We start from the raw sequence: 13022 nt of genomic DNA, 5'->3' as shown, positions 1-13022 counted from the left end.
CAACTTTCAATGGAAAGGATGTCGCTGAAGGGCGATGAGGCTTGAAATCCCGCGGTTTTCTCATCTCCACTAGTCTCTCTCCCCGAGTACACCACCCCTACACCTCCCTCCCCCAGCCCCCTACAACCCGCAACGGTTTCCGAGAGTGCTGGGGCGTGTCAAAGAGTTTCCTCCCTCTGATCCGAGAGGCACTTTCTGTGGAAGACACCAGACAAGGCGCCTAACCAGGGAATTGATCAATCTCCTGCTGCCTAATCGCGGTAGTATTCTGTAGAGAAGTGATCCTATAAATCTTTTCAGGGTGTTCAAAATGCCGCTATTTTTCTTTGGCCCTATGCGTTCGTTCGTGTAACACTTACGGGTCGCTTGCCATGTACCATGCACTGTTCTAACCGCTTGTAGAATATGATCCTCTTTGCTTTCAAGATATGTTTAAGCGACATTAAATCCACGTGTGGTTTTCGAACGTCCTCGCTATATTTTTCTTTATAACACGGAACAGCGGTTGAGACCTTAAAAAGCATATGGGAAATCTATACCCAGTTGCTACTTTATTGGAAGCAAACCTTTTCCTTATTTGCAATACTTCTCATTATTGCAATCAAATACACCAGAATAGTGAAAAAGAACTATTTTTTTTTTCAACGACGATCTCGGGTTTTGACCCCGGCACTGCAAAGCGCCTGCTAATTTGCTCGCGTGGCGAACCTTAATCGCACCTGTAGGCATTCGCTTTCAGAAAAACGTTACAGCCCTTGCTTAAAGTCGTTAAGGTGGAGTACGCGCCAGGCCGGCTGTGGAGCTTTCTCCCGCGGCCTGTGCGAACTGGCCACAGGCGCATCCTCGGAGAAGACCGGGCGGCAGATCCGCGAGCGCCGGGCTCTTCACTCGCTGGGCCGCAAGGACTGAGCGGGGTGGCGTCGTGGGAGGTCGGAACGTGTGGGACGCGCGCTCTCCGAACGCCGGCGGTGCAGCCGGAGACTTGCGCGGGACGGGGACCCGCCCTAAGGCCGACCGCCGAGCTGGGGAGGGGTGGGCCGGGTCACCGCCTCCGGAGGCCCCATTGTCCTGAGCTGACCCTGTCCAGCCACCGCAGGCCTCGCCCGACCCCCGCCGACTGTGTGCTTTGCCTGGGGTTAAGTTTCAGAAGTCAGGATGGAGCGTTTCGGGTTTCTGTTCACACGGTTATGGCAGGCACGGCGGTGGGGACCGCACTAAAAAGAAGAGGGCGTGTGGGGAAGAGGTTTTGTGTTTTAATGAGGGCTTAACACTCTGGCTGCAAATCCTTCCCGTTCTCCCCCTGCCAAACCCCCGCCGGGCCCGGTCTTCCGCGTCGCATCCTTTCCCCTACTCCTCCCAGTCCCGCGCGGGTCTGGTGTGGGGATAGACTACAGTCAAAGGGACGCCCTCAGCAGATCCCCAGGAAAATATGAATCGGTCCGTGGTGAAGGGCGGTGGAGACTGATTGATGGCCCTTTCTCGGAGGCTTTTTCCACTAAGCACGGAGCTGTCAAGGAGCAACGAGTGGAGTCTCCGTCTGGACCCCCACCAGCCCGCTTCCCGGTACCGCAGCGCCCGGGCTGGCATACCGACCCCGGCTGCCCTCGCGGGAGCACAGCTGCCTAGCCGGTTCAAAAATACCGCAGAGCATGTAAAGAGAAGCTTGAAAACATGTTTTGAAAGCACATCTAGAGTTTTTACAACCCGCAGTTTCCGATGCACTGCAAACGGGACACGAATTCGAACTTTAGGAAACAAATTCAATTTCCAGAGCGATTTTTCACGTCCGGGATTCTAATTAAAATTACCGCTACGACTGCACACACCAGGAAGAGTGGAAAATTAAAATTATCTGGATAATCCAAGCCCGAAAAACTCGAACTTGAAAAACTACCAAAATTGTGTCCTTGAAATATCCGCATTATTGCTCTACCCCTTCCTGCCACCACAGTAGACACAACTCCAAGCACGGTCTACTCAGTGGGATCCACTATCCACAGCCCCAGTGGCCAAATGGAAATAAATGACGTAGTGCAAACTGAAAATCGTGTGGGCGCCAACCTCAGACCCACCGACCGCCAGCGGTTAGGTACCTGGTAGGGAAAACTCACGTGCTTATCTGCTCGCAGCCTAGAGGCCGCGCAATTAGCCTCCGGAATTGCGGGGGAGAAAAGTAACTCTGATTTAAGATTTTCAAAAACCCCAGAGGGCAAATGTGACCGCCGGGGTCAGCCAGTCAGCAGTTTTGTTCCAGCCAAGACCAGCCGAGTAAGGCGGCTTGGTTAAGCCACGGCGCCTCCCGACGTCACCACACGCTCGCTCAAACTCGGCCACGCGCTTGGGGTTATTCTTTAAACTCAGGACTGAAACTTGACCCGCAGGCGGCGGGGTGAGAAAAAGTGCCAAGGCCCGAGGTCCAAACGCCCGCCCCGGGCCGGCCCGCCCTCGCGGTGCCGGCGCCCACATCTGCGCTCTTCCCTAGATTGAGACAGCAGCCTGGCGCTCACACTCGCCACGGCTTCTCCCTTCCCGAGCGCAGCTCCTGGGGCCCAGGTGTGAGACTGCGTTCCCACGCTTCAGCTTGAGCCTCGCCTCGAGCAAGGTCGAGTGCGGCCCCGCCCCTTCGCCCCAGCCAATTGCAGGACACGCCGACCCGGAGGAGGCGGTACCCGCTGGGGTGGCTGGGGCAAGCACGAGGTGGCTAGAGAGGTGGCCCCGCCCGCTGGGGGGGCGTGGCTGGCGCCGGCTGCGGCAGCTGAGCTGGGCTGCGGCGTGGGAAAGAGCCCGGAGGAGCAGACCGCGCCGGCGCCCGAGCTGCGCCTCCCCGGGCCCAGGGAGGGAGGGAGGGAGGAGGCAGACAGGGAGGTCGCTGCGCCACGCTCCGCATTCGGGGCTCCGGCCGGGCTGCGCCCCGCGCCGTCTTCACCGCGATGAAGCGCCCTTGCGAGGAGACGACCTCCGAGAGCGACATGGACGAGACCATTGACGTGGGGAGCGAGAACAATTACTCGGGGTGAGCGCGGGCTCTGCAAGAGCTGCCCGGAGCCCGAGGCGTCGGGGAGCTTTGTGTAGGAGTCGGTCCTTGGAAATCTCCAGGCTCTTTTCTGCAGCGTCCTAAGGAAGCGGGAAAAGTTTTGCTCGAGAAACTCTTGAGTGATGGGCGCTCAGAAGCCTGCGTCGGGGTGGCGCGAGGGATGTCGGTTTTCACCCTAGGGGTGGTGCGCAGAGGACCGGGGACGTGACTGAAAGCGAAGGAGTTGGGGAGGGAGGGTGCCTGGCTGTCAGCGTAGGGCCCGCGGACAAACACGTCCCGACTGTCGACGCACCGCCACTGAAACTATTTGGGGCGCGTTCGGAAAATGAGCCAAGTGAAAGGAAAAACAAAGTAATTTTTATTTTTAAAGAGACTGAAAAGATAACTTGCTGTCTTGGAGAAATTAAAGCAATTTGCGATGTCACGTCTAACTAGGTTGAGCTTTCCAGGTTGTGTGTGACTTGGCTGACAGGAGAGTGAGTGACAGATTGGGCATCATCTCTTTGACTACTCCTTAAGTCTGGAAAAGATCGTGGTCTTGATCACAAAAGCCAGACCTCTAGTTTCCAGTGACAGAGGGAGATTACTGAGGCATTTTAGTGCCAAGGCGGGTCAAATGATAATTGCTTCTAATGGGCATCCCCAGAAGCACCTTAATTATTTATCTGCAGCTGTCACTCAAAGAGCAAAATTCTTTCTACCTTTGGAAAACTTTCAATACTGTTTTTGTTCCTTCAGTGCTATTATTCTAACAAACAAACCAAAGTCTGGAATCAACAAGAGCAAAGATATTTACATGAAACGTTGTTTGCAACGTATCTTCTAATTATTAAAATGTTCTTGTGTCAAAGAATAAGATCAGAAAAACAGAAGATGTCATTCGAAAGGCAAAACCAGTTGAAAAGGGGTGGGAATTAGGAAGACAGTTAATTCAGAAATAAGATCCAGAAGTGAGAAGATGAGGTAATAAGAACCTGGTGTGTGCAACATTTCTAAAATGAACAAATAATAGGAACTCAGAGAATCTGAGAACATAAAGAAGCATAGGAGCTATGAATTATGAAGTGTAGCAGATGCAAACTAGAAAGGATGTCAAAAATTTTAAGTACCAAGATAAGATTTTATTAAACTTTCAATATAAAATATCTTTTTATGAGGAAACTCAAGATTAGTTACAGCTAATCTAAACCTGAGAGGTTTAAACTCAGATCGAAAACACAAAGTTATTCACCTACACATTTCATTTTCAAAGTAAAACATTTACCTAGTAGTTGATCTAATTTTAATTTTCCTACCAGTGGCATATTTTATTTGGGACATTCTTTTGGAAGATTAGTATGCAAAACATTAAATTTGTCATTTTTTTCCTTGTGAAATATGACTAATTGAAATAGATACCTTCAGTTTATTTTAAGATTGCATCTAGAGACAACAGTTTGACACGTGATGACTGTGCATCTGCTTGATAGTGGTACTAAACATGGCCTTTATTTTAAAATAGCTTTGCTTTGTTCAGTATGTCTGACCGGAAAGAGGAGAATGCCATTATAGATTAGTTGACTTTTAAGAAACATTTATGAGTAGAAGTTGGAAGTACTAATATCTAATTTCTCACCCTGACTGCCCATAATTATTTTACTGGGAGACTTAATAAAAGTTTAGGGATGTTTTGGCCAATTGATTTGGCATCTGGAATACTCATTAAAGCTTGGGGGAATAAAGAGCATGATTCTACCTGAAAATACAGGCTGAAAGCAAAGTATGTGAAGAGTAAAGCAAGAATTTAGAATAAAGTAACACAGACCTGAACTGTGCAGTCATACTCAATATTAATGGGTGCCATCAAGTACTCCGAAGAAACCATTGTTATGTTAATGCAGCACCTGACATACTCTTCCTATTTCATAGGCAAAGTTCTAGCTCTGTGATTAGATCAAATTCTCCAACAACAACATCTCAGATAATGGCAAGAAAGAAAAGGAGAGGGGTATGTGTTTTTTTCCCTATTTATTTCATGCAATTCAGCCTAACATGTAATAGTTATGTTTTTCCATTATGAGTCATTTTATCATTTGTGTATTCATAAATTTTTGTTGTTTTGCTTTTTTTGGATAGATAATAGAAAAAAGGCGTCGAGATCGGATAAATAACAGTTTATCCGAGTTGAGACGACTGGTGCCAACAGCGTTTGAAAAACAAGTAAGCTACCCTCACCCCTGACCAGTCCAACCAAAAAGCTCAAAAAATCTCATTCTCTCATCAGGGAATGTGGGTTCCTGTTAAAGCTCATTAAAATAATGGTGCATGTGCCCTGATCTGGCATATACCAGTGATTTCAGTAAAATGCTTTGTTGTGGCAAAACTATTAAAAACATAATCCATGGTGAAGTCAAAAAACATTTTCATTCTTGAGCTTATTTTTCCCTTAAGGGTAACAGTGTTCATGCTTTCTCTGTTCTTTCTATGAAGACCAGTAGTGGTTTTGTTTAAAACCAAGATGTATGTAGTATTCTTCAAAAAGAAAAAGATTCATATGTGAAATTTCATTTTTGTTTCAAACAATTTTTTAAAAAGTAAGCTTTTTTATTTTTAAAACTGATGAGAGCCCAGGAAGTAACATCTCAAGCTCAATTTCCTTAAGTAATAATACTAATAAAACTTATTGATCAACCCACATGGTTTTATTTCTGGGTGAACAGAATGATGATCAATTTGGAGAATCTTTTTTGGAGGTTTGGTTACAATCAAAACTATGCCCTGTTCAGAATTCAAGTAAGTATTCCTTTACAAAAAAAAAAAAAAAGATTTTGCACACTTACAAGAGTAGGAAGCCAGACGTGTAAATCTTTCTTTGTCGTTTTCTAAAAGTTGTTTCTCCTCCTGCCTCCATGGCTAATGGCGTAGATTTCTAAGAGCATCTTTCAAAGAATGTGACATCATACCCTTGTTGAAAATACTTCCAATTTCATTTAAATAGAGTATAAGACAGCAGTTGTTTGTTTACTTCATTTTGTTGTTTATTTCATGAGCCACAAACATTATAAAGTCCTTGGAAATTATCCAGAAGCTGCAATTTTATCATTAGTCATTTTCACTGAAACTACTATATATCTTCATGGACATTGAACACTGATGGAAGTAAAAGATGTAATATGCTATTGATTATACATTCGTATGAGAAACACAGGCACCCATTCTGTACGCTGAAACTGTCTTTGATTAAGGAAATGTAATACAGAAATTACAGTTTTGATTAGTAGCACTTTCAATGACAGGAGGCTGAAATGAAAATATTAGTATTCAGTGATATTTTTACTTTGAGTATTAAAATGTTTACAGTTATTGAGGACCCATTAGTGTGGTAAAAATTTTTTTCTTTTGGTATGTTAGATTTTTCCCCCCTTAAATGTTGACTTAAACCTTAAAAGCAAAACTAAAACCTCAGTTGTGCGGTAGTTAGTCACCATAAACAGACTTTCTCATTTGCCAAGCTTGGCTCCCAACACGTAGTGAACTGGCCCTGTCACAATGTGATTTAGAGGAGTGTTCTTTCAAACACTTTAAATAACTGGCATTGTGCTGATAATTTTCACAAAACAAGCAAAGCATAAACTTCAGTTTCCTTTTCAGAGGAACATACTGCTTTCGTTATTTAGCTCTTCCAGGAAATTAGAAGCCACCCACAGCACTGAGACAGCTTGGGGTGATAGATTTTTCAGTTGGTTTCCAGGGGTTGCCTAAAAGGGGGAACATAAAAATACATTTCCAAGACAATTTTATAAGGGGACTAAATGGTAATGGGGAAAAATTTTAAAAACTATTTTCAAGGGTTTAAGTATCCTTACATATTGCTAATACTAGATAAGTAGTAAAGTATGCTTTCTTATTTATCATCTTGGAATTCACAGTGACACCTGCTGGTAATTATGAGGGAAAATACTAAATCTTCCCTTTTATTTTTGGTTCTGCTTAGCGGTCTAGTATGAATTACCTTACCTTAAACACTTATTAGAATTTTTAAAAATATATATATACTTACAACAACAATTTAAGATCCTATTTTCTTAACCTCCAGAGTTGTATTCAGGTAATTAGATTTCAACATCATATAGGACTATTGGATGTTCTATATATAATGGTAATAAAAATTAAGTATACTATTAACCAAGGTACCGATTGGATACAAAGTTTGAGATTTTTGCAATTGTAATAATTTTTCTTGAGTGATATTGGAAGTATAGTTATTTGTATGATAAAAAAATATTTATTATGTCTTTTAGTCTTTAAAAGTTGAATGACCCTGGCCAGGTAGCTCAGTTAGGTTAGAGTGTTACCTTTATTTGCCAACGTTGCAGGTTCAATCACCAGTCAGGGCACGTACAAGAAGCAACTAGTGAATGCGTAAGTGAGTACTACAACAAATCAATGTTCCTCTCTCTCTCTCTCTCTCTCTCAAATTAATTAAAAAATTTTTAAGTTAAATGGCAAATATTTGTCATCAGGTGTGACATAGTAATTAGTGTTTTCATTTAAAGTTTGGAAGAAACTCATATTTCTGTGAAAAAATTAAACTTAGAGTTTTCTAGTGAGAGGGGAAAATTGAAAACCTGGTATAAAATGTCCCTAATTAGTTTTGATAGGATTTATAAGACCTTATTATTTTTTTTACGCAGGGATCTGCAAAGTTAGAAAAAGCTGAAATATTACAAATGACAGTGGATCATTTGAAGATGCTTCAAGCAACTGGGGGTAAAGGTAAGTAGGTGACTTCATTTCCCCCCCTCCACTTTTCTTTTTCCACCCCCCCCCCACCCCCCCACCCCAAGATTGTAAGGAAGTCATAGTTGAACAGTTCTTTAACAAGCTGAGATAGGAGGTCCCAGATTAAAGCCGTGGAAATCAATGCTAATGGCAGGATTGAACTCGTGGGAAAGAACTTCTGGGACAAAAGAAGCACTTGACCCTGGGCTTGTGTTTGCTTTTATAATACTGTGGGAGTAAAGCTTCATTCACAGCTGCCTGGTCAGAGATTTGTTTGGGGCTTCAGAAGCGCACGCTGGAATCTGTACAGAAAGACAAAACAAATACACAAACATCCAAACATAAGCAGGAGGTTAGAGGCAACCTTTTTTCTCTTTTTCTTCTTTCCCTGCCCCCAACCCCACCCACCCACCCCACCGTGAAATCTGAGCTAGAACTCAGTATAATGCAGCTTTCAAAGGAAGTGACTCTAGAATGTTTTCCATTGTTCTGTTCAGATTTTAGTTGGGCTTGGATTCAGACCAGACAGAGCATTTGAAGTGTAGGTAGTGAATCTCCACTGGAAACTGTTAATAGAGCAGCCATTCCTGCCAAGAGCAAGCAGGAGAAGGTGCCCTAGGCCCAATGCCCTAAAGAGATGTCCCTGTATTCCATAGTGAGTTTGGGAAAATTGTTCAGAGGGTCAGGGACAGACCCTTACCTCATGCTAAACATAGACTTGAGATTGCAAAAGCTTGTAATATTCATTCAGATTTTATCATCCCATTTCTCACTCAGACTGGATTTCACCCTTTGGTATCTTTTTCACCCTTCAAACAAGCCTTTGCTATTCACCTTAGCCAAGGCTGTTATTTAATATATTTGACAACTCAGTAAGGATGGGATACCACAAGGGACTAAGTGCTGCTGTGCTTACTATCAGCCTTTTTACTGGGTAGTGTCATAGTTTGCCCCAGACCATGGCTGGAACAGGGCATTGGAGCAAGTGGTTGTTTACCGGTTGGAATGGGAGCAATTCAGTATTTTAACTCCACAGTGGCCGTACTGCGGAGGACCTGTGGAACACAGCCCTGCCCATCACCTCTAAATCCAAGACCAACCAAGATCCGAAAGCAACAATGAAAATGATCCTAGAGTCACTTCATTTGGAATAGCTGTGTTAGACTGAGTCCTAGCTCTGATTTAATGGGAGATGGGGAACAGGGGAAGTAGAAAACAAGAAAAAGATCGCCTCTAACCTCCTGTTTGTATTTGGATGTTTGTGTGTCAGGTAGGGCTGATCGCTGCACAGGCAAGTCCACATGGTGTGGCCTAACCTTGGTTGCACTTTCTCAGGGAATGATCCTGAATGAATGGGCACTTTAAAAAAAAAAATTCTACTGTTTAAAATGGAACCCAACGTGTAGGATGCAAAGATTCTTACGTAATGGGGAAGAGAACTAAATGAAATCTTAAAAACCAAGGATGCAACCCAGCGTGGCCGCTGCCTCGCCCGACACCAGAGGCAGAAGTGCACTGCTGCACAGTGAGGCCTGCGCACCAGTGCTCTGAGCTCTGAGGCCCCTCCAGCCCCTTGAGGCCGGCTCTGCTCCTGCTGCCGCAGGGTACTGGGAGGCCGACGGAGTGAGCCATGGCGCGAGGAAAGCCACTGGACTGCTCTGCCTCCCTTGGCATTGGTAACCGCAAGACTAAGAGTCCTTATCGGGGTATCAAATATTTGGCCTGAAATATACTTCTAAAAAGTAACATTGTTCTTATGTCTTCTTATAAAAACTAAGTTCCATCTTGATTGTTATTCTTGGCTACCTGAAAAGTCCTAAAATTCATCCCAGAATAGTTTATGAACACACATTTCCAAGTAAGCACATATAAGTGGCCTGACGGCCAGGTCATTAAACCAGTCATCAACAGGATACCTGTGGGCTCACACCTTCCAAGACTCACAACTGCTGTAAGGACCCTTTAATCTCCAAGTCACATGACAGAGACAGAGAGACTGGAACTCTGTATTACCATGAAGAAGTTGACTAGGGCATTTCACTAAAGGAGAGATGCCATTTTTTTCCTGCATTTGAAACACGGATCTTCTTAATTTTACCCCCACTGTGATATTTGGTTGCAAGAACAACTGTAGTATATAGCATTGCTAGAGTTGTCACACACATGAGTTGCAAAGTACACTTAACTTCTGCAAAAATTACAACCATAAATAGTTGGCATCATTTTCAGAGAGGATTGTCATTCGCTTATACCTCCTGAAGGACAGAGTGGAATAAAGCTGGTGGGACTCTGAGTAACTGGATAATTTTCTCCTTCCTCTCTCTTCTCTCCTGGCCACCACTTGGCTCAAACCTCCTTTTAGGTTACTTTGATGCCCATGCCCTTGCCATGGACTTCATGAGCATTGGATTCCGCGAGTGCTTAACAGAAGTGGCGAGGTACCTGAGCTCGGTGGAAGGCCTGGACTCCTCAGATCCACTGCGAGTGCGACTCGTCTCTCATCTCAGCACCTGTGCCTCCCAGCGGGAGGCAGCGGCAATGACGTCCTCCCTGGCCCACCACCACCACCCACTACATCCGCACCACTGGGCTGCGGCCTTCCACCATCTCCCCGCAGCCCTGCTCCAACCCAACGGACTCCACGCCTCGGAGTCAACGCCTTGTCGCCTCTCCTCGACTTCAGAAGTGCCTTCTGCCCATGGCTCTACTCTCCTCACGGCCACGTTTGCCCACGCAGATTCTGCCCTTCGGATGCCATCGACAGGCAGCGTTGCCCCGTGTGTGCCACCCCTGTCCACTTCCCTCCTGTCCCTCTCGGCCACTGTCCACGCAGCCGCTGCAGCAGCCACCGCAGCAGCACACAGCTTCCCTCTGTCCTTCGCAGGGGCCTTCCCCATGCTCCCCCCAAACGCAGCTGCAGCAGTGGCTGCCGCCACAGCCATCAGCCCGCCCTTATCGGTATCAGCCACGTCCAGTCCTCAGCAGACAAGCAGCGGAACAAACAGTAAACCTTACCGGCCCTGGGGGACAGAAGTGGGCGCTTTTTAGGTTTTCACTGAACAACTTCTTGCAATAGTAACTGAATGTCCTTCATTTCAGAGTCAGCTTAAAACGTCTACACCCTGAAGGTAGCCATACCGATGTCTACAGATCCACAAAGCAACAATAAAGCTATTTGGACACAAACCTCAGAAGTGGACATGTGGTATTACCTTTTTTCCTGTTTTTATTGTTTAAAGCAGCTTGGTAACTGACATCAACAACTTTTGAAAACTTCACACTTGCTTCCATTTACAATTTTCCTGGAAAATATACAGACTGTACCATCCGGCAGTGCATTCAGTATATCTACATTGGAGAAGAAAAATGTCCTGACTGAATTCTCTTGAAACTAGATGAAAAAAATATATATGTGTTTTATAAGTGCCTGAGCTAGTGACATTTTTTTCTGAACATGTAACATTGCACAAGCAAAGAGCATAGAAGTTAGGTTAAGAAAGGAAAGGGACAGAAGGCTTGTGTTAAGCTGCAGACAAACGCCAGAGAAGAGTACCCTGTTGAAACCAGCAGGTTTTTATTGGCCAAAAGGAGTGCTGAAAATAATTTTCAGGTTGAAAGGCCTAGTTTTATCTTAGTTTGCTTTCTTTGTACAGATTTGCCAAGTGGTGACATTCAGCAGTGAATTGGTGTAAGTAACTGTTCCCTCAGTGCTCAGATTAACAAGCATTCTGCCCCACCTACAAGCCCCTGGGCACCTTTTTCTTTCCTGGCTCAAAATGTGGTGCTTCTTTATCTAAACCATACATTTATAGAGTGCACCTAGGAGCACTTGCCTACCGTGTGCACGCCTGAGGCTGATTCATGCCAACCTTCAAATGCCAGTTTGTAAATGCTTAGATTAATTTATTGTTTCATTTGGACTTCTTTCACATATTTATCCCCTTCATTTTGTCCTGATAATGTACTATCTCTTCTTATCCTTTTGGGAGAAGCTGCATTTCTGGAGCTGATACACAGGGAGATAGATACCATTGAGAAAAGAAAAGCCAAGATTTTTAAATGCTCATTGTCAAGTTTAAGATTGCATTTGATCCCCAATCAAGATGAATGTATGCAATGCGATGTACATAAATTAGTTTTGTCCATGCCTAGACTAGTGCTACATAATGATGTTTTGGTTTTGTTTTGTCTATTTTGTTTAATGACAAAATAATCTCTTACTTAATACATTGAAATTGAACACGTGAGATTTTATGTTTGAAAGATAAGGACACAGCATGTATTATTATGCACTTCATTTCTCTGCTGTGTGGAGAAAGCAATAAAAAAGAATGTTAAACATTATGCAAAATTATACTTTTAAATATTTGTTTTAAAATTACTATACCTGGGTTGGCTTGGGGTGTTTTTGTTTTTGTTTTGGGTTGGTTTTTTTTTTTTTTTGTATCTGTAACCTTTTTCTATGCAAAAATCTACATATTGCTAATTAAGTGGAGTCCTTTTTTACTATTTTTATGTGGATGAGCTGCTTTGCAGAATGGAAAGTTGGTATGAATTTCAAGCAAAGCTTTTTTTCACAAAGGAGTTAAGCCATGGCTTTTTTTTTTTTTTGTCTTTTTCAAAGTCATTTGATATAATTCACAGCTTGCTTGAAAATAGCATTTATCTGAGCTTGTAAATCAATTGAACATTGGTGGAGGTGATATTATTTAAAGGCAGGAAGTGATCAGTTTTATTCTCTGCCTTTTATTCTTAACCATGCTTCTTGGAAAAGTGAAAATAGGAGAACTCTAAATAATAGTGTACCGAACACAGAATAATAAGCTAGAATGTGTCATACATTTTGTAACTCAAAAACATTTGTAGAGTGTTTGTAAAAATCACATGCATACATGATGGGCATATAGATGCCTCCTGATGATAAACCCTATATCTACCTCAATGAAAATTTCTCTTTGATGCTGTAGAAACTATGCATATATTTCTCATTCAATAAAGCCTGAAAGAGTATTTCAGAGTTCCCGAAGCTATTGGGCCAAGCATATGAAAAATAAAAAAGAGTGTTTTTATTATGCATTTCACTTAGGCTCAAAGCTAAAGGAAGAAGTGGGAGGCTTCTTACATTATTTTAGTTTTAAAAAATCAAGTTACAATTTATCTAACTTTTTCTGTTTGGAAGTGGGTAAAAAAATTAGCCAAAACAGATCGTCTTGTTTCTCCGGTCTGT

The 13022-nt window shown here is 43.6% G+C and overlaps 1 protein-coding gene across 3 annotated transcripts; it reads left to right on the top strand.

The window, feature by feature from the left end:
- Window positions 1–2758: 2758 nt before the first annotated feature.
- On the top strand, window positions 2759–12805 carry HEY2 (hes related family bHLH transcription factor with YRPW motif 2). Of its 3 annotated transcripts, none has more exons than XM_037045819.1 (6): window positions 2759–3013; window positions 4943–5021; window positions 5150–5233; window positions 7708–7789; window positions 10158–10799; window positions 10895–10976. In XM_037045819.1, the coding sequence occupies exons 1-6, from the start codon at window positions 2931–2933 to the stop codon at window positions 10903–10905; spliced, it is 981 nt and encodes a 326-aa protein (XP_036901714.1). In that variant the 5' UTR covers window positions 2759–2930; the 3' UTR covers window positions 10906–10976. The 3 variants fall into 3 exon arrangements, with proteins under 3 accessions (XP_036901714.1, XP_036901715.1, XP_036901713.1); XM_037045820.1 differs by having other exon boundaries at window positions 2760–3013; window positions 10158–10572; window positions 10895–12805; XM_037045818.1 differs by having other exon boundaries at window positions 2760–3013; window positions 10158–12805.
- Window positions 12806–13022: the final 217 nt, after the last annotated feature.

This window comes from Sturnira hondurensis, unplaced genomic scaffold (assembly GCF_014824575.4).
Source record: "Sturnira hondurensis isolate 20B ecotype Veracruz unplaced genomic scaffold, ASM1482457v3 Scaffold0004474, whole genome shotgun sequence".
In the NCBI taxonomy this organism is placed as follows: domain Eukaryota; kingdom Metazoa; phylum Chordata; class Mammalia; order Chiroptera; family Phyllostomidae; genus Sturnira; species Sturnira hondurensis.
Note: the sequence above shows the minus strand (reverse complement) of the source record. Positions and strands in the feature narration are given on the sequence as shown.